This window comes from Nymphaea colorata, chromosome 5 (assembly GCF_008831285.2).
Source record: "Nymphaea colorata isolate Beijing-Zhang1983 chromosome 5, ASM883128v2, whole genome shotgun sequence".
NCBI classification, from domain to species: Eukaryota; Viridiplantae; Streptophyta; class Magnoliopsida; order Nymphaeales; family Nymphaeaceae; genus Nymphaea; species Nymphaea colorata.
In genome coordinates, this window is record NC_045142.1 from 3,219,052 (window position 1) to 3,240,249 (window position 21,198).

The 21,198-nt window shown below is 38.3% G+C and overlaps 1 protein-coding gene across 13 annotated transcripts; it reads left to right on the forward strand.

Annotated features, from left to right (window-relative positions):
- Positions 1-15,500: 15,500 nt before the first annotated feature.
- On the forward strand, positions 15,501-20,740 carry LOC116254612 (protein NRT1/ PTR FAMILY 8.1-like). 13 transcript variants are annotated; one of them, XM_031630100.2, is made up of 6 exons: positions 15,501-16,655; positions 17,680-17,718; positions 17,879-18,024; positions 18,101-18,318; positions 18,423-18,973; positions 19,679-20,740. In XM_031630100.2, exons 3-6 carry the CDS (start codon positions 17,919-17,921, stop codon positions 20,508-20,510), a joined length of 1,707 nt encoding a protein of 568 aa, XP_031485960.1. In that variant the 5' UTR covers positions 15,501-16,655; positions 17,680-17,718; positions 17,879-17,918; the 3' UTR covers positions 20,511-20,740. The 13 variants fall into 13 exon arrangements, with proteins under 13 accessions (XP_031485960.1, XP_031485966.1, XP_031485964.1 ...); XM_031630106.2 differs by having other exon boundaries at positions 15,501-16,230; positions 17,875-18,024; XM_031630104.2 differs by having other exon boundaries at positions 15,501-16,230.
- Positions 20,741-21,198: the final 458 nt, after the last annotated feature.

Consider the following 21,198-nt stretch of genomic DNA (forward strand, 5'->3'; position numbering starts at 1 on the left):
CCGAGTTTGCCAACTATGCCGGTGCACAAGTTAAGAAGCGTTTCTGGTCAAGTTCTTAAAAAAAGATTTGGTACACGATTTATTGGTACTTTCCTTTTACCCGCAATTTCCACTTCAACCATGGGAATTAATCAAACATGATAAACATTCTTACCATTGAACAAGAAGCATCAAGATCCATGAACCGCGTATGACACCGTTTCCAGCCGCGTACGGGCTCACTTTCTTTAAAGCAAAAGATGTTCCACTACGAGACCTGGCCTGTTTCTGCAGATGAGCTTTCCTGCAGCTCCACTCACAAAGCAGAATCCAGATTGACGTTCGCTTGTTCAGATCAAACCCTGTTTCTTTTTCTTCCTTTTATTACTTGAGGCAGTGAATACTCGGCATCAATATCACCAAACAGGGGTAGAGCTAGAAATTTTTCATAGAGCCGAAATATCATTTTTCAAAATTTTTATACAAAACAAGTGAAAATTTATAAAATTTACAAGTAAATTAAAAAAAAAAATTGAGGTGGAGCCAGGGCCCATGCGGGGCCCTACCTCAGCTCCGCCGCCTCTGACACCAACATTGAATTTGGTGTAAAAATTCAATGAAAAAGATGATTGGATCAATTTTTGTAGGCCCACTAACGATAATTAATGAAAGTAAGAGCACAATCAGTACTAGCTAGGATCACATGGGAAGCATCATACTTAGTGTTGATTATTCATGGCTAATCATCACTCAGAATTTGATGTTTCCTGTCCTTCCAATAAGTTCCGTCATCTGTCCTTTGGGTAAGTTCATTTTGCTGAATCATCAAGAATGGTTGTGAACAATTGCTTAGATGTGACAACCTCAAAGCTTAAATTTAAAAAAAAATTGTTGATGCCGTAGAAGGGTGCGGAGACAGGTGCTCGGATCTAAAATTGATGCATGCGGCTAAAACGTGTTCCGACATCAAACTCGTGAAAGTGCTCTCATGCCAAACCGATGCAGGGTGAAGTTCGTTGATAACCAAGTGAGCAGAGTAAACCCACCACCCAATAGATAGTCGAAGCTTCCACTCAACTCCTTGCCTTTATAGGGTATAGGGTCTGCTTGTGGTACTTTGAGATGCCGCCCTAACTACTCTTTAACTTGTGTATTGGTGAACCTTTTTTTGCAGCACAAGAGGTTGATGTCTTTGACACTCGAAATGGAGACTGACTGCCTACCATCCCCCATACCATGAGGTTGTGAAACAGGTTACATGCGTACCTTTGTGCACATGAGTTTATAATGACCAAAATACCCTTAAAAAGTTTTTTAAAAAAGAAAATCTTTAAAAAAATAAAAAAGAATTATGAAAAGAGTTAAAAGTCCAAAATGTGCATTTCCTTATAAAAAAAATCTAAAATACTCCAACCCCCTCTTTTTTCTTCACCCCTATGCATTCAACTCAATTTCAAGTCATTGCACCAACCTCCTTAGAGACAATTGATACAGCAAGTAAGCTCTTAGACAAAATTGATGCTAGAAATAAGTTTAATACGAAATTTATCAAGCAAATGTCACTGTATCGGTTTGGTATCAAAGCATATTTGCTGCATCAAAAATCAATGTTTTTGGTTATACTTGGCTAAAAGTTCCCTGAGAATGTCCAATGGTGTGTAAGAGCTCACATCCAAAGAATTGAAAATTAAAATATAGTCTTCTATTCCTTGAGAACACGTCAAACATAGGGATATTGACTCTGGACAGATTCCATATGAAATTAATTATAAATAATCTCACGAACCATTTGGGCTTTTCATTTTTTTGCCCTAATCGCAACGTAGGAATTCATATACGAGGCTTACAATATTGATAATTTCACACCTGTTAACTTTTCATCTTCCAGTTATTTATACAAGTGAACGCTTTAAGTAGACGTACCTAACCTCACGATCTGTGCAATCGGTACCACCACCTTCAGAGAAAAGCTGACCTTATGATGCCAATATATATATATATATATATATATATATATATATATATATATATATATATATATATATATATATATATATATATATATATCACATTATGCTCTCATTAGGACCTCAAAAACCTTGCATGGACCACAATGGCTAGACTTTGTGGTTGGCCTGTCCCAAACCTAGCTTACTTATCACACTCATATAAAATAGTTATTATTGTTGTTGTGTTGTTGTGGTTGTTATTATTTCCTTTCCATCATGTTTATGACAAACTTTGCTGCTACCAACCAAAAAAAAAAATATTTAAGGCAAATTACATTTAAGGGTTGGACTATTATTTTTTGGGGATCAGTTATGGGATTCATAGACCTCTTATGTTTAAGTGGTACAGACTCTCAGGGTCTCCTGGGTCTATGTCCACACCAACTTCCAAAAAAAAAAAAAAAAAAAAGTTGCCTTCTGGGTCCGAAGTGTAGCATCAGTGCACTGCCAACGTTACGACCGACCTAGATGGACTAGAAGCATAGTGCCTTAGGAATTGAAACAAAGACGCGGGCCTTTACCATGCATCCAACTGAAGAGCTACACTACTGCAAAAGTTTATGACAGCCCAAAACTTGGCCCACACTAAGCAAAACTCTTCTGGGTCTGATGCTTTTATAGCCACTAGGTTCATTGCACCAGGCTAGTTTTCAATTTTTAAAGGCCATACATGCCATAAACCGCTATATGATCACCTCTTTCTTTCTAGATCAGCTCCATTCAATAAAGTTAATTACAGGCTCACAACATAAAGCCTGGGCCTATGTTGGACTGTAATATTGGCCACAAACATTTTAGGTCTTCCCTACCATCCTTGAATCTTCATAGTTCCTTTCTGTCCCTTATTTTTCTTGGGTCCCCAACTAAGAATGGAATATGGAATGATATTGAAAGCCAAAAACTTTTGGCTTTTCTTGTATCAAAAGATATTAAAGTTTGGCTCTTGATGGGATATTTGTGAAGCATCTACAGCCATAACGACGCCTTAGTGATAAAATCATGAGACTCACCACAGAGCCGAACCTCCCTATAATACCCCCTTCCCCTAACATTTTTCTTGTTCTCAGGGTCCAGAGCTATGTTGGTACCAACTGGTGGGAAGGAAAACGTTGTTTCATCGGATAAATTTCGATGCTTATTAAAACTCGATCTGAGATAATTGAGGATCTCAAATCCAATTATTCGAGATCAGAATTGCGCCCTCACCCCCAACCATGTTTCAAGTCTCTTGTTTTGGCTACACAATGAGGATCTCCAATCAACAATTTCACATGTAGTTGCAGGTCCAATAGAAAAGGATTCTCAGGTCAGCCACGGATATGAGATCTAAGGCTATCAAACACACCCGGAAAGAATTAAAATTTCAATACCGGAGTCCATTAGAGTCATGTCTAGTTGATATGATAAGTTAATTTGAGATTGCAAAGCCCCAATTTCCAAGGCAAGATCTTGTCCTCTAATCTTGTTGCTTTTCCAACGAAAAATATTGCATAGGGAGCGGCGACTGTGAGCGGTATACATGGAGCACACAAACTGCTCATACTTGACCGTGGTACAGAAAGTAGAAAGAAGATGTTACCAAAGTGGGGGTTCAAATCATGTCATAGGAACTAGGGGAAGGATGTCAAAGGGCCCATAATGAATGACCCAAGTTTCAAAAAAATAACTTATTGTGGCTTGACTTAGGTGCACCTAAAAAACATGTACTCCTGTCTCCTCCACATTCAAGCCATGATTTAATGCTTTCTTGTCCAAGCAAGAGCAAAAGCAGTGGCCTGAAATTTATATCTGCATCTCCTTGGTTCTGCATGGGAATTGCCTTTTTTATATAGTCATGGGTTGTGTATTCCTTTTGGCTAACGGCAGCAGTGGAGCAACAAATTTTTTTGGTTGAGGGACACTAATGCATAGTAACATAATTTTATACCCTTCAAATTCATAGTAAAATGGGTGGGATGCACTATAACGTAGTAAACAAATTGTGAGGGTCTGTATGGGCAACTGCCCGCATGAGCTCCCACAAGGTTCGGCCAGTTTTTAGTACTGGAAAAACCATTTTTACATTGTTGTATTCTTTTCTTTCAGATTTTACATGCAGAAACCACAACCTGGCTGGTTCCAGAGCCATTGTTGCTCACCCAAGTGCACAAAAACTCGTAAAAGTTTTTATCCTTTGAGAGTACCCAAGTTTGAACTCAGACCAAGTGTTTATTAGGCTGGGTTGGGTTTTTGCAACCCATTCTTATGCCTTTTCTTTCTTTATCTTTGAGAGTTTTCTTTCTTCAATTATAAGTAGAAGCCAGTGTTGGGATTCCGTAGTGAAATCTTGGTGATGCAAGATTTCATAATCACCTCTCTTTGAGATTGAACAAATGGCAAAAGACCAGCTCTCAATAGCAGAGGTCACCTCTTTTATAGAATCTTTTAAATTGTTTAATATACCATTTTAGTTTTTAGTGCTTCTGGCTATTATAATTTGCAAAATGTTAGCTTGAGGTGTCATATCTGATGCCTCATGGCTTGCCGCTCTTAAGATTTGCCAAGAAAATGCCTGATTGTTCCTCATGTTTTTAACAAATCTTGTGCTGCACCACAGATACTGTTGGACAACTTGCACCTCACAGTCAATCAGTGACACAAAGGTGCAACATCTGATCAATTGTGATTCCTTACATGAATCGATGCATTTACTTTCTCCTCCATTATGAAGGAGAACGGCCTGTCAGGTTCCAAGCCAATAATTGCCAACTTGGTGCTAGTGCACTTACAAAGAGCATTTCTTTTAGGTGTCTATCTGTTTAACTTTGCATCTGTGCAATAAACTTTTCCTCATGAATGACAGGCGATTCAAAGGGTACTCGCAAGCACTCTCCGAATTTCTCCTACTTTATAGGGATCCATACAGTATGGATCCGAGACAGATGAAGACATCGAATGTCAGGCCGAAATCGGATGTGGTACAGTTAAAAAATGACAAAAAGCCAGCACATTTGGTCTGTCCTATTTGTGGCTTAGTACCACATTCCTACTATCATGCATACATATGTACAGCAAACAATCTGTTTCATTCTAAATTTTCCATTACCTATCGCGAAGTTAGCGTCACACAAATGACTTAAAATAGAAGTTCATGCACTCCTTGGTCGATTTTTTCTTGTACCATCTTCTGTTCTACATTGTTAGATCTGGTGAGGGAAATGATGCTGTCTAAGATCTTAAGAGACTGGCTAGTTGTTGCAGAATTGCTACATGTACAGTAGTCTCCATTGAACAATGCTGGTCATGGATGATGGAGAAGGCATTTTAAGACAGTGACTGCAGGTCTGCTTCAGAATCTAAGGATGCATCCAAAGTCCCTCTCACTTGATGCTGCTCATGTCATGCACAGGGGACATTCCTTTTTGGGTGGAGAAAGACAGGAGATAGGGTCCTACCCAGTAGGGCCTTCCTGCTACTTCATGGACCAATATTGCTGAAATCGATTCAAATTTGGACGAATCGAATGGTTACGAATAGAATCGAGGCGTCATTGGCTTGACATGATACAGGGAATCCCCTGGAGCAAGTCACACTTTTGCTAAATTGGCACTGGTTGTGGCTTGAAACTGGCGTGTTCCTCCCTGAATTCAGTTCATTTAATTTTTCAGCATATGCTTACAAGTTAACTGTAATGGGAAATAATAAACATTTGGAAGTGACCAATTTATGATTGTTTGATTCAGTTCAATTTGAAGCAGATGATTCTTTTTTCCCACTTTTCCAAAGGTTACTGCACTCTGTTACCAAAGTCTTCAGCATATGCCTATCTAGAAAACTTCATCCAATGCCAAACTCACTATCAGGTGCCATGACACTGTGATCAGACCTTGATAGATGTCTGTGACCTTGATAAATAGTTAACTGCTTTGTAACATGCCAATCTAACTATGTTATGATGAAGCATCTCCAGCTTCTTATTGGAAGTCAAGAAACGTATCTTGGTCAAGGCACATATTCATTCTTAAGCAGGTCGTTCAAATTCTTCAGCTACTTCAGTTCATCAGTTATGCATTAATTTCACAAAGATTATAGATCACCAGGCATCTTCCTTCATCCTTGCCACATAGACAAACCATGCAGATCTAACCCTGTCAGTTTATTCTATATAGTCATTGGAAAAACCATGTACGCATCATTTTTTGAGCTCTGTTGACTTCAGTACATTTCTTCTTTTGCATATATAAGAGACAGAAGTCTCCTAGCTGGAGGTTGCGAACACCAGAACCATTAATGGGTTGCACATTCCAACGTCAATAAAAATTGAAGAGCAATATTACAAGCTCCTTGTCTAGTGGTAGATGAATATGAGCCCCATAACCAGGCCTTCAATTGAAATAGATTCACGTTGGGAAGTTGATACGCCTACAACTGCCCAAGCTGTAACTGTTGACGAAGAGGTTGGAGCACATGCAAATCATAAGGTTTTCCCTGCTTATCCTGCATTTCTTCTCTCTCTCTCTCTCTCTCTCTATATATATATATATATATATATATATATATATATATATATATATATATATATATATATATATATATATATATATATATATCCCCTGCCTCGGGAACATTATGTATTCGTGAATTCCCATAGCTTTGAACTTCAGAATTAGAAAGACATGGTTATTTTAAATGAATTTCTTCTTCAATAATTGTGTTCATGTCAACTCTCTTCCTCTTACGGCAGACAGCTTATTATCCCAGTTCCCATGTATTTTAGTTTATGTTCAAACTTGAATAAACTTTTCTATTGAGAGTAACTCAGTGAAGTGATAAGGTTGGTTGGCTGTCCCTTAAGTTTTTCCAGGAGTAACTTTATTTATTTGTTTTCGAAGAAGAGCTGACATTTGATTATAATCATATATATTGGCGTGACGAACGTTGAAACCAGTGAAATATTTGATCAAAACCTAATAGGTGGTGCCCACCGTTGTGGGTTTAATTGCTGCAGGAAAGAAGCAGTTGGAGTTTGAAATTCAGGCTTGTTTGTTTGAATTTTTAATCTTTTTTAGTAGACAAATTATTTCATCCCGCGGCGGAGTCAGAAAAATGTAGCTCAAGGGAACCAGGTACAAAATTTTTAATTTTAAGCAGCACCAATATGTAAATAGGAAAAAATGTACAACAATATCAATATAAAATTAGTAACAAGTTTTTTGGGGTTCGTGTGGGCAAATTGCCCACACGAACCTCCACCACTGTCTCCAACCAAGTCGATTCTTCCAAATTGTGCGGAGAAAATAATGAATACTGATATTTAGGTTGCAAACAGATCGGATCCAGGGCAGCAAAACGTATTAGAGATGACGGGATTGGACTTGAATTTTGTACATTAGAAATTAGCAAAATCCTCTTAAGCCAGATCCAGACTGCTTTCGTCTTTGATTGCTTGAAGCTCGGAATTAAAGTGCACTGACTGCTAGAAACCATGTGATTCCTTCATAAGTTCTGAAACTTTATGAGGAGCCTTTTTCTTGTAGTGAAGATCAATCTACTATATTAAGTATTTTGATTAATTTTGTCGTAAAAGAATGTCTGATTTGAATTCCCATGTTCAGAAATCTTGTAGGTTTTTCTAATATTTTCTTCTGCTGCTTTTTGAATTTCATTTACGATCATGTCCGGCTTACAAGTTCTTGGTAACGCAAGGGCTTGCCCGATAGGATGAATTCCAACAAAAAATGAAACCTGGCCATAACTAAGAATCTGATATCCACATTGTGAGATCCAATTCCCCCCCACGTTAGATTGCAAAACCATGTTTCTTAACACTGTACAGCACCAAAAATTACAATTAGCGGCGGGACCATCGCTAGCACCAATTTTCTGTCACTATTGTTAAATAGCCATGGCCAAAATTCCGTCGCTAAAGATCCCATCATATGTGATATTCCTTCGTTTGTTTAAATTGTGGGTCCCATAAAACATGTATTTTGGGTCAGCCTTTGTCCAATATCTGAGGTCCCAAAACATACTCTTAGTGGGTCTATGGTAAGAACAGCATAGGTTTACTAGAACACACCTTTCAAGAACACTATGATATTGTTTTACCAAATAATATGTATTGTCTCCAGTGTTTGGTGATTAGTCTCACAAGCAATGTCTTTAATCACATTATGTTTTATGGAACAAGAACATGATGCTTGTATGTCAAATAATATAAAATCGTATGTTTCAAGAACATAATATTCTTCTTACCAAACGCTCTCTGGAAAACATTCATCCACATTGATTTAAATTAATTCGATGACATTAACGCCCAGTACAGATGAAAATGTTTTATGTGAATTGAGTTTCTTAATCGATGCGACCCTATTGATCAGCCATGCATGTGAGACATGACTGTATCTTTTCTTTGTGCCAAATATATGAATTAGTTCAGAGGAAAACTCTGATCTGAAACCTGTTGTGAGATGAGGTGAGACCTATCTGGTGGACCGCCTGAGCCCAGTATCTTCAGGTTTCGCAATTAGAAAACGTTGTAGTGATGGGTCTAGTGTCGGTAATCGACGGTCCCTTAGGACGTCGGTAAAAAGTTTGTCGGTGAAAACTATCACTTACATTTTCTCTCCATGTGTCAGTGTAGATCTTGTTTATCGATGTGTGCTGAACATAGTTGAATAAATTATTACTGACATCCGGTGAACAGCAGTAATAGTATCAGGGACGGATAGTCACACATCGCCGATAATCCTCACCGACACATATTGAACCTCGTCAGCGCCTTTTGCCAAACGTCAGTGAAGGTCCATCTTTACCTTCATCAACGGCTATTCCACCATGCGTTAGTGATGCCTTTTTTTTTTGTAGTAAAGGCACACTCAGACCTCATGGTTGGAGTTTTCTCTTATTTGACTGTGATGAAAGAATTTGAGAACAAAAAAGCTAGTTTACCACAGATAAGTACAATTAAAAAAATGAAACTTCAGTGTTTAGTATTTTCGTTAACCACAAATATTGTTTTTGGATTTTAAACGGTAAGATTTTTCTAGCTGTCTTTTGGAAAAAATTCAAGAAAATTTTGTTCAATTTTAAAACAACTAATCTTTTGGTGAGAAAGATAAAGGTGACCAAAATCTGGAAAATAAAATGTGAAAAATATGAAAACAAACATTTGGTAATTAAAAACTGTAAAATCACGGAAAAAATTTAAAAAACAAAAAAAAAGCGTGATTCGCTTTTGGTGTTTTTTTAAACGCATCTTTCATGTTTTTTTTTTTGCTGACCTGTTTTTAATGTTTTTAGCGTTTTTTTTTTCCGGAAAAAACACGTTTTGCGTGGCTATGGTAATCTTCTAAAATAGCTTTGACCCTTAAATCAGGTTTTGAAACTATTTTACAAAAACTAACAACAAAGTTACCTTTTCAACTAAAAATTCACCACTCAACTTCTAAAACATAATAAATAGGTCCTCAACTTTAAGAAAAAATTCTTAAAGAGCTGCTAATGATAAGAAACTTCAAGATGTTTTAGTCTTCAGGAGGGGAACCTTTCAATGTTTGAGATCAGTAGACGACTTTTTAAGGACTTCTCTCAATATTCGTTAACCTTTCCAAGTTGAGTGGCAATTTGATTTGTGCATGTTTTACTGGCATTTTGCATGAAACTGTCAGTAAAAACTAGCAAAATTCCGGAATATTCTCACCACAATATTCTTCTTTTTAGCACATTTACTGACGTTTTACAAGTATCGTCAGTAATAATAGGCCCATACCTCCTACCAATTTAACCGCTATAAAATTCCTTTTATGAGCTTTGTGGTGATGTCGTAGAAGAAGGTTTATCTGCATGAAAGCAAAAGTAACGAATAACATCAGAAAGCATCTGCTGCTCAACCATTTAATGTTACAGTATGTTGGATATGGGCACCAGAAGTCTACAACTCTCTTCTCCAAGCACAAAAGATGCTTCACTTTAGATAGCGTGGAATCTAAGCAACGCTGATGTAAATCTAACACCCCAGGCAAAGACAGTAACTATATTTTACACAAAATAATATACTATACTCAGTACACAACTGCCTTTGAGAAGAAGTTTCTTGAGATTGGCACAAAATCTTCAACCGCAAGGTTCTAAGTTGGTGTCTTCCAAGTGAAAAAAATGGCACAAAATTTTAGTTGCTTGATCCAATCTCTTGCCTTTGATGAGTTCATCTTATTTGGTTAGCACAAGTAATATAAAAATTGGTTTCCGAAGCTGAATAGGTCGATGAAATGAGAATCAACCAAAAATATTTAAAAAAAATTATTTTTTAAATATGTATAATAATAATAATTAAAATTTAGAAATTATGAAAACTTGTCACGGAGTCATATGTATATGACACATTTAATTCGAATTAGCTGATTCAGGCTAATTCGGGTTCGGGCCGATTCCGATCATAGTTAACCAACCCCGAGAACTTGGCCTAGGATTGATGAGTTCTTTTATTCTAGAAAAGATGATGACGATGACGATGACGATGACGATGATGACGATGCTGATGACGATGAATCTATGGTAGAAATGCTGATGCAACCATTATTAAAAGAAAAAAAAAATTTGCATTTGCATTGAATTTTAGTTAATCCTTATTGGAGAACCCCAATGTCCTTTTGTTGTTATTAGCATTAGCTGGTGCCCAAAGTTGCCTAAGCTACAAGTATTGATAACAGCATAGTTAAGTGTGCCAGGCTTATGAAAAACAAGCATTGCTCCACCAAAAACAGCCATTAACTGGGTGCTGCCACGTGTTGAGAGAAAAAAAAAACTAAGGTTTGTGCTACTTAGGCTGGTTATTTGGATCTGAATCTGGAGCCAAGCCCTTTCGATAATGAATCTCGGGTCAAACCCATATCTACTTAGTCTCGATCCGGCTGATACAACATCTGGGATATACCCTTACATTTGAGCCACCAGAGGAAAGATCTAGATCCATTACCGGACCCGGTTTGATAAAATGAACTTTTTGGATACTCAAAAATGGTGCAGTGTCTTTTTGGTGGGATACTTCCATGAGTAATGAACCTCATCCAGTATCCGGATCTGCTGCTGCCAAGTGGCAAATTGTTTGAGGCTTTCCCCGAAATAGAGTGAGTTTGTCGACAGGAGCAGAGCTAGAATTTTTTTTTTTCTTACAAAGAAGGGGAGAGTCAATGGACCACTAAATAGAAATTTTGAAAAAAAAATCGAGGGGTGACTATATTTTTCAAATTTTTTTCAGAAATGTTAACACATAAAATTTTATTTTTCAAAATCTCAAGGGGGGTTCTGACCATGGCTCCTGTCAGCTCCGCCCCAGTTTGTCGATTGGTTTGAGCATATCATCCTTGTTAGCTATAGTAAATCATAACGAGTAGGGGCAGAGAAAAAGGGAGGTCTCCATGGGCCCTGGCTCCGCTTTAAAATTTTGTTTTAAAAAGAAAAATTACACGTAAATTTTAAAAAAATATACTTATTTTATATAAAAATTTTGAAAAATGATATTTTGACCCGTGTCAAAATTTAAAAACTTTAATTCGACCTCACTCATGAAAAATTTCTGGGTCTGCCCTTCATAAAAAGTGTTTGTTAACCATGAATCTAAGGTCAGACCACTAACCTTTTAGGTAGTTTGAGGTTCACACATCTATCGTTTGTTTCCTGCAGCACGGATTTGAGATCTCCTCGAATCGATGTTCCATAATATAACTAGCTTCTCTTAATTTCTTGGTTGCTTGGCTCGAACCAACTCCCATGATCCGGATTTCTGTATGGGCAGGGAACTTTCTCTCTCTTTTTTTCTTATGGGTGCACATACATGTGTGCATGCATACACACGCACACAATCCGCAGCAATAGATCAAGAGAGTAATAAATTTTGTTGGATATCTCTATAAATAGGCCACAACATAGGGTAAAAGGAGAAAATTGCTGGCGTTGGTTCTTGCATAGATATTCGAAAATCTCTTCCTTCTAAACTCTCCTTGAGCAATAAATAGTCAGCCCTTCTGTGATCAAGCTTCAGCTCCATCCAACTATTGTAGGTTCTCTCTCTCTCTCTCTCTGAGAAAGAGAGAGAGAGAAGGCTTGATCCAAAGCAGGTACTTCACGATTCTTTTCTTAATCTCAATTTTTGCGTTGGCAAGGACTTTATATTTGGTATCTCAATTTATACTTTCTTTGTTGGCATGGACTTTATATTTGGTATCTCAATTTATACTTTCTTTGTTGGCATGGACTTTATATTTGGTATCTCAATTTATACTTTCTTTGTTGGCATGGACTTTATATTTGGTATCTCGAAAGAAATGACTCTGGTAGAGAGACTTTGTCGCTTGCTCCGCACCGAAAATCTCATGGCTAATCAGTCATCCTAGGGTAAATCATACTTTGGCCTATGCAAAGAAGCCGTCAAAGGCTGAGGTCGAACCCGGACTGCCTCATCGTTATGGGGCCTTGACCTGGTCGAGAGACTTTGTCGCTTGCTCGGCACCGAAAATCTCATGGCTAATCAGCCATCCTAGGGTAAATCATACTTTGGCCTATGCAAAGAAGCCGTCAAAGGCTGAGGTCGAACCCGGACTGCCTCATCGTTATGGGGCCTTGACCTGGTCGAGAGACTTTGTCGCTTGCTCGGCACCGAAAATCTCATGGCTAATCAGCCATCCTAGGGTAAATCATACTTTGGCCTATGCAAAGAAGCCGTCAGAGGCTGAGGTCGAACCCGGACTGCCTCATAGTTATGGGGCCTTGGCCTGGTCAAGAGACTTTGTCGCTTGCTCGGCACCGAAAATCTCATGGCTAATCAGCCATCCTAGGGTAAATCATACTTTGGCCTATGCAAAGAAGCCGTCAGAGGCTGAGGTCGAACCCGGACTGCCTCATCGTTATGGGGCCTTGGCCTGGTCAAGAGACTTTGTCGCTTGCTCGGCACCGAAAATCTCATGGCTAATCAGCCATCCTAGGGTAAATCATACTTTGGCCTATGCAAAGAAGCCGGCAGCGGCTGAGGTCGAACCCGGACTGCCTCATCGTTATGGGGCCTTGGCTTGGCCCATTATGCATGCGGAACCACCTTCGGGCCGAATTTTAGTTCATGACATTGATTTATAAGACATTGTGTTTGGATTAGTTTAGAAGCTGTTTCATGTGTAGGCCAAGTTATCTTTCACTGTTTAGCTTTACATAGAAGTACAGCATGGCTTGCTAGAGACTGGCTCTGATCGGATACACTTTTTTTTATGAAATAACAAAAACATGTACAAGTTTTGCATTTTTTTTCATTTAACCACTTAAAATATATAGGAAACAAGCTCTTAAATGAAATAATGATAGATCATTTTTCAAGACTCCTAGCTACAAACATAGTAACAAGTTTTCAAAATTTGGTGGTCCTCTAACCTGCCAAAGACAATCTTTCTCTCTTTTTTTTTTTCAGGGTGAATGGTTCGCTTCCCCCTATGTTCATCACCTCTGGGGTTCATAGAACATGTTTCGTGCTCTTTTACGGTTAAAATAATATCGTATTGGGTCGTGTCAACAGATATGAAATTAAAAAATAAATTAATCTAATGTCAGTAAAAAATAAATTAATCTAATGTGTGTTGTTTGTCTAAGTGGAGGAGTCACATATGGGCAGTCCTACAACAATTCTTTATTTTCATATTAGTCCCTTTAATAGATTGCTTATTTACTTGTACTAGTTCGGCTAAAGATGAGAGCTTCCAAAATTAGTGGCCCTCCTAACAAAATTCCTGGCTCTGCCATTGTTTATTAGTTATTATTTTGTGGTTTATATGATACAACATATACATAGATAACATTTTTTTAACCTTCTATCACTAAATTCTTTTGTTATCATTTTACCTTTTTTAGTTTGCTAGATTTATGAAAGTTTATTTGGAATATTTGTTTGGCAATTTTCACAAAAAGTACGGGCCTTTTTAGATTTTTGATAAAAGGCAGTTACTAAAAAAAAAAAAAAAGAGGGTAAAGTCCTTGCAAACTCATATCTTGGATTTGTGTTGGTTCGATTGGTTCATGTCCACATCCGTATGACATAACCTCAGTTATGTGCAATTTTCTTTAATGGGATCTAATATGCTTGCCTTTCCTCACTAGTTCCATTGTCATTGGACGCACCATTAGAACAAGAGAATGATTCTGACTTAGCTGATGTTGATTTTTCTAACAATGATGTCCACTCTCCAATCATAGAAAGATGCCATCGTTGTCATTAGTCATTACGTAGTTTGATTCCTTTTGTTTTCTCTTTTTTAAGTTTTTAAATTTCTTTTAGTCAAAATGCCAATTTTTAGGAACCTAAATCACATGGGTACAGGTATGAGTTCGGGTATAGATACTGCAAAGCCGGTACAAATACAGTGATTTTAAAAATTTAGATACGAAGGTACGGCAGAGCATATATGTAATATACATTATACATATAAGAATTCACAAAAAAACTCAAAATTAAAGAAAAATGAAAGGAAAACATGGAATCTTGATGGAAGGAAAATGAAACATCAAAATTAATAAAAAATTAAGTTTTAAAATATAAATTTTAAGTTCTAAAATATAACTATACACATGTACCCGTGTCGCCGTACCGACGATTGTATTTGGGCAGATCGGGCTTAGGTAGGATGCCACAAATTTACACATCTTTTTTTATATTTGAAGCCAGTTTTGTGGAATGTATCAAGTCCCTTATTGTGATATTACCAAGCTAATCAGTTTTTTCCTAGCTTTTTATGGATGCAAACTAAGGATTTCTGCCATCCCTGACCTGTAAGAAATTAGTAAATGGAAATATCAATGTTTATTTAGGAGAAACTGTGCTGAGAAAACTCCAATGCCTTACCCATATGCCTCGAAAGTTCTGACTTAGCTTCGTAATCTATAATGTATGTGAATTTATGGCAATAAATGGAAATATTAAGACACCCTAAGTATTGATGGAATAACAAAAACACTTAAAATTTTGATTTGTTTCATTTAACCGCCTATATTAAATAGAAGCAGTTAAATGAAAGAAATCTGAAACATATTTTTGGTACACCATCAAAACTTGGGCATTTTCTATTAAAAAAAAGTTCATTAACAAACCCATGCCTGCCTTTTTTTCAAAAAAAAAAAAAAATCAAATTACTCATGAATTTAAATTAGTCAACTGAAACACTGGTGCTTTGTTGGAAAGCTATGACAGCATGTGAGAGTTTTGCTTATGCCAATGTTGGATCAAAGGAACTGACCCAAACATTTGTATTGAAAGTGCAAAATAGCAGCTGCCATAAGGCCGGACGGATGCCTCGATTCGCTGTAAGTTAGGGATGAGTTCAGGAAAAAATGTTTCTATCCTTATCCACGGATGAGTTCAGGAAAAAAGTGTTTCTATCCCTATCCACATAGCTTCCCACATGTTCTTCATAAACCTTTTCATTTTCTAAAGCATCTTGTATATCACATGCATGCTGTGAGTTTCTTCAAACAAATAATTTGCGCAACCAAGTCATTGTGCGTCTCCATTTCAAAGAAGGAATCTGTTGAACAACACTGCATTTGCTCTAAAACCACAGTATCATCTCGGGTCCGTTGAGATTCCGTATCTGAATATTCGGCATGAACTGTTACCTGATCTTCTTCATTCTCTACTTTCTCCCTTTCTGTGAACGGTTACGATGGCCTATAAATTAGGAAGTTGATTCAATGATGAAATGCCACTCTTTTCGAGTGGAACAGAACCGGTGCAGAAATAGTGGGAACGGTGGCATTCGATGTTGAAACGGCTCGTTCCATCCTTTCCAGAGACGATTGCTACATTTGCAATCCTTCTTGGTCTCTTAAATTTCTTCTTTCGGGGAATTGCTTGCTTAGTGCCAAATGTAGAATTTATGAACCGTCAGTTTGCCAGCTAAAGTTTTCTACTCCAGGGTGACAAGTTTCTTTGGGGAGTCAGGACTCCTTCCAATTGGAAGGAATTGAAACCAGGAGTAATTCCTCTTTAGACGCCGTCGTCCTTTGCCAGCGAAGCTTCTGTTTTCATCTTTTCTTCTACGAATTATATGAAGAGGAAGACGTAACTCTCTCTCTCTCTCTCTCTCTCTCTCTCTCTAACAAGGTTGGTTCTGCGCCTTCTGGCCTTCTCCCCTGTGCTTGTAAGGATTTCTGCGTGAAACTTGAAGTTAGCATGTCTGTTTCTGATGGGGATGAATGAAGGAGAAAAGATATATTCCGGTCACGGGAGGTGCTTATTCTGTCTGGTTTCACACATCAAGACGTTTATGCCTGTTTTTCCCTCTCTCGGGGGGGCTTCTCTATGTGCTCCTGAGATGCCAATCAGTTTTAATCCAAAATGGTCGAAGGTTTTGTTGTGTTTATCTTCCGTTGATTTAATATGATTGTTCTGTCTCTCTTTTCCCCGGTGAAGAGTTCTTGATCGTGTGAAGAGTTCTTGATCGTTCTATCTCCTTTTTTTGCTTTCGTCGTTGAAACGGTTTTCTCTTGAAGTTTGTGCCCTCGATTTCGACGATAGTCACGATACAGAGTAAGGGCAGCGATTTCTCTGTGCCTGTGGCCTTATGAGGCCCTTTTTAATGCATGGGGCCAACCTGTTGGCTGTGACAGGTGCACCAAATTTTGCCTGGCCAAGATTCTGGATTTTTTCACCAGGTACTAGAGTTTTTTGCATGGGATTAACTTCTAGTTTACTATTATCATCGTTAAACATGTATAATCGGACCTCATCTTGTTGTCCTTTTTAAGATACTGTGTGTCAAAAAACCTGTTCCTGTACTCTAAATTTCGGTTGAAGTTGTTGGTTTGGCTTGAATTTGCAATAGTTATAATAATGTAATTGGGTCGTGTAGATCTACATTGAGTTGTCTTGGGACTTAGAAAGCTGTGGGGATTAAACTTCAGTATGCTTCGGGTAACTGAAATCTGTAGTTCTGATGACCTCAATGGGCGATACTGCTTCCGTGATTCTTGTGTTGTCTAGTGTGCAGTTTGCCTAGTAATGAACAAAGAACATTTTTTTAGTGCCTAGTGCAGAGAAAACGTAGCATGCTATCGTATTCACCCAAGGCTTTATATAGAAAGGCAGAAAATAACGTCCGGGATGAGTTGCAGATTTTCCGGCCAATCTCAATCACACAGAGAGGGCGCCTGAGCTTATGGCATGTACTAGTTCCCCAGCTCATAACTCGTAAAGAGACCCTGAACGAACAGAAATGGTAGTTGAGTCTGTTTCAGAGAGTAGCCGGATTGCCTCCCTCGTAAGCATATTAAACGTTCGTATCTTGCTTTTTTTTAATTTATATGATGGCTCATGGCTGTTGTTTGGATGAGCTTCGCTCAACGTGAACAAGCTACATCTCAAGTTATATTCGGTGTTTCGTGCAAAAAAATAAAACTCCATTCAGCCATGTAGTCATATATGGACTTGAAGGAGCTAATTTAATTCAGACTGTGCCTATGTCTAGAAATGTCAGCTGCATGTGGAAGAATGGAATCCTTGACAAATAAAAACAAAAACAATATCATGGTGTATGATTTCAGAATCAACATGTCCTTGAAAAGAGAACCCTTTTATGATTAAATTCTTTAACCACGCAATTTTCTTTGAAGTCTTTGTAGTTTGACTTATCTGCTTCTTTTTTTGTTTATGCATCTATCATGTGTCTTCCACTTGCAGTCAACGCTTCACTGCCATAGTATTCGTATCAGCAGATAGGTGAGTTGTGTTTTCTGTAGATTCTTTCACGGAGACTAGCCTATATAATCCACAAGCAGAATTACTAACTACTTTACATTTTACGTTTCTTCTTGGAGAATTTTCGGATATCCTTCTGCTATTGGTTATTGACACTGGTATTACTTGAATTGCAAGCCAGTAACGAAGTATAAAAGTGGTCGATCAACCATTCAGCACAAATGGCAGAAAGCGATATATACACCGGAGATGGGACTGTAGACATCAAAGGAAATCCTGCTATCAAGAGTAAAACAGGAAATTGGAAAACCTGCCCCTTCATCCTTGGTAGAATTCATTCTCTATGCTAGAGCCTTCTCTCACTTTGTGCTGCAAATCTAATTTGTATGCCATTTTTTCACAGGAAATGAATGCTCTGAGAGATTGGCGTACTATGGAATGAGCACAAATCTAGTGAACTATTTGATTGATCGTCTTAATCAGGGCAGTGCCCAAGCAGCTAAAAATGTCACAAATTGGTCGGGAACATGCTACATTGCTCCGCTGATTGGAGCATTCCTCGCCGATGCCTACCTAGGAAGATATTGGGTTATCGCTTCTTTCTCGTGCATCTATGTGTTGGTAAGATTTTTCTAAGTGAGAAAATCCAATACTGAATGACTGTTGTTCCCAATTTCTGCAGTCAGGTGTTGTTTTAGATTATGAAAAATTGTTGTTGGTTACAGGGAATGACATTGTTGACTCTATCTGCATCAATAGATGGACTAAAGCCAACATGCCATGATGGAAAATGCCACGCAACCAGTGGGAATGTAGCCATGTTCTTCGTGGCTCTTTATCTAATTGCTTTGGGGACTGGTGGAATCAAGCCATGTGTCTCATCATTTGGAGCGGATCAGTTTGATGAAACTGATGAGAAAGAAAAGAAAAGGAAGAGCTCCTTTTTCAATTGGTTCTACTTTTCAATCAATATCGGTGCCCTCGTTGCATCCTCTGTGTTGGTCTACATACAGGAAAATGTAGGCTGGGGCTGGGGGTTTGGGATTCCAGCAGTTATGATGGCACTTGCAATTGTTTTTTTCTTCTCTGGTTCAAAGCTGTATCGAATCCAGAAGCCAGGAGGAAGCCCCTTGACACGGCTTGCCCAGGTTATAGTTGCATCGCTCAGGAAGTACAATCTGAAGGTACCTACAGATAAGGCTCTATTATATGAAACCGAAGATTCTGAATCTGGGATAAAAGGAAGTCGGAAGCTTGATCATACAAAAGAACTTTCGTAAGTCTACTGATGGTCTTCTATTTTTACATCATTCTGCTATCTTGCAGAAAGGCTGAGCTTAAATAGAAGTGCAGACAATACTTGCTTTTGGATAGACAAACAATCATCGTCTCATGCTGGAGCTCATTCAGTTAAATAAGCTGACTGCTCGTTCAGTCAATAAGAGTCGTCTAACTGCCTTATCTGAATGTCTACATATACGCATTTTGTTGACTTTTCAAAGCAATGACGTGTTTGGCAGTAGGTTTATTTTCCATCAAGCTCAGGCCCCTTTTCTTTGCTGAGTGAACTTAAACTTCCCAGCCATGGGGTCTCTGTTCGTGATTCCTTCCTGTTCTTATTTGCCAAATGCAACTATCCATTTTGAAATGGACTGTTCTCTTTCAATAATATTTTAGTTGCACGTTGTCAAAGTATTTCACATTTAGATTGTCTTAATGTGCAATATACATGACAGTATCTGCTTGGTTTTTCAAGGATGGCTATCTTGTTGCTTGACTTCATGACTTTGATGCTTTCAGATATGGAAAAAACTTCATTCTTCAATTGTTTGCTGAAGTGCTCTGATCATTATTGACGTTTAATGAAGTAAAGCAGCTTAAAATTATAGCTAAAAGCTATGGCAGTGTGTATGTGTTTGTGTGCACGTGCGGGTATTTCTGTTTTTGTACTCAAAGTTGATGTTACAGACCTCCTTTGCAGATTCTTTGACAAAGCAGCCGTTCAGACACAACATGATCAAGTCAAGGGATTCTTTAATCCATGGCGACTATGCACGGTGACACAGGTAGAGGAGCTCAAGTCTATCATCAGGATTCTTCCCATCTGGTCCAGTGGCATCATCTTCTCCACAGTATACAGTCAGATGTCTACCATGTTTGTTGAACAAGGTGACAAAATGGACCCCAGCATTGGTCCACATTTTAGCATCCCTGCTGCAGCTCTGTCTATATTTGACACACTGAGTGTAATTTTCTGGGTCCCAATCTATGATCGTCTGATTGTTCCACTGGTAAGAAAGTATACAGGCCATGAAAGAGGCTTTACTCAGCTCCAGCGAATGGGAATTGGCCTTGCCATCTCCATCTTCTCCATGGTTGTCGCTGCCGTTGTTGAGATAATTAGGCTTGATCGAGTAAAGAAGCACAACTACTATGATCTGAAGCACATGCCAATGTCCATTTTCTGGCAAGTGCCTCAGTACTTCCTTATTGGTGCTGCTGAGGTCTTCACATTCGTTGGGCAGTTGGAATTCTTCTACGATCAAGCACCGGATGCAATGAGGAGCATGTGCAGTGCCCTCTCTCTTATGACGGTTGCCCTTGGAAACTATTTGAGCTCTCTTCTCGTCACCATAATAATCCATGTGACCACTCGACATGGAAAATTGGGCTGGATACCTAATAATCTCAACCATGGCCATCTTGATTACTTCTTTTGGTTGCTTGCAGTATTGAGTATTCTGAACTTCTTGGTGTATTTGTGTATTGCAAGGTGGTACAAGTACAAGAAGACAACAGGCGGCTTTAGTTGAGTTCATGTCTCAGGGACTAGAAGAACTACAATATCCAGCTTGTATGTGATGGAGTATCATGTCGTTCAGTTTTTCTTGGCAAAACTTATCAATATTGGCGGTGCTTTTGAAACTTAATTTATGGCATCACGTATGCTTGTTTGCAATCTGTATAAATGAATGGACATGGTTTCATCAATTTCTGTTTGTGTTTTTGGTCGTTTAAGCTCGATGGATTTGCAATCTGTATATATGATGGACATGGTTTCATGAATTTCTTTTCGTGTATGTTGGTTGTTTCAGCTGGATGGATAGAATGTCTTAAATGCGTCGTTGTTGTTTTTTGCTGTCAACCTGGGGCTAGGTGGATAAAGAAGCACACTCTGGTGGCTTTTAAACTCTTAACCACTTCAACTTGAAGAATTGAAGTCATATGTGTGTGGAGTCCCTGGTATATGTGTCCGTGAAATGCTTTAATCTTTAATCATAGTTCTTTATCCAGGTGAACCAAGCTCTTCTTGGCACTGATGGCTGCATATGCACCAGTCCTTCTGATAAGTGGAGTATTTTTTACTTCCATGTTTGGTTGCAACCTAATGCAAAATTACTTATTGAAAGCAAACATGATGAGTCTGTTGAACCTAGCATGACTTTGAACTCTAGAAAACAGAAACCAAGTTTTCAATGCGTGTACACATCAAAAGAGAAC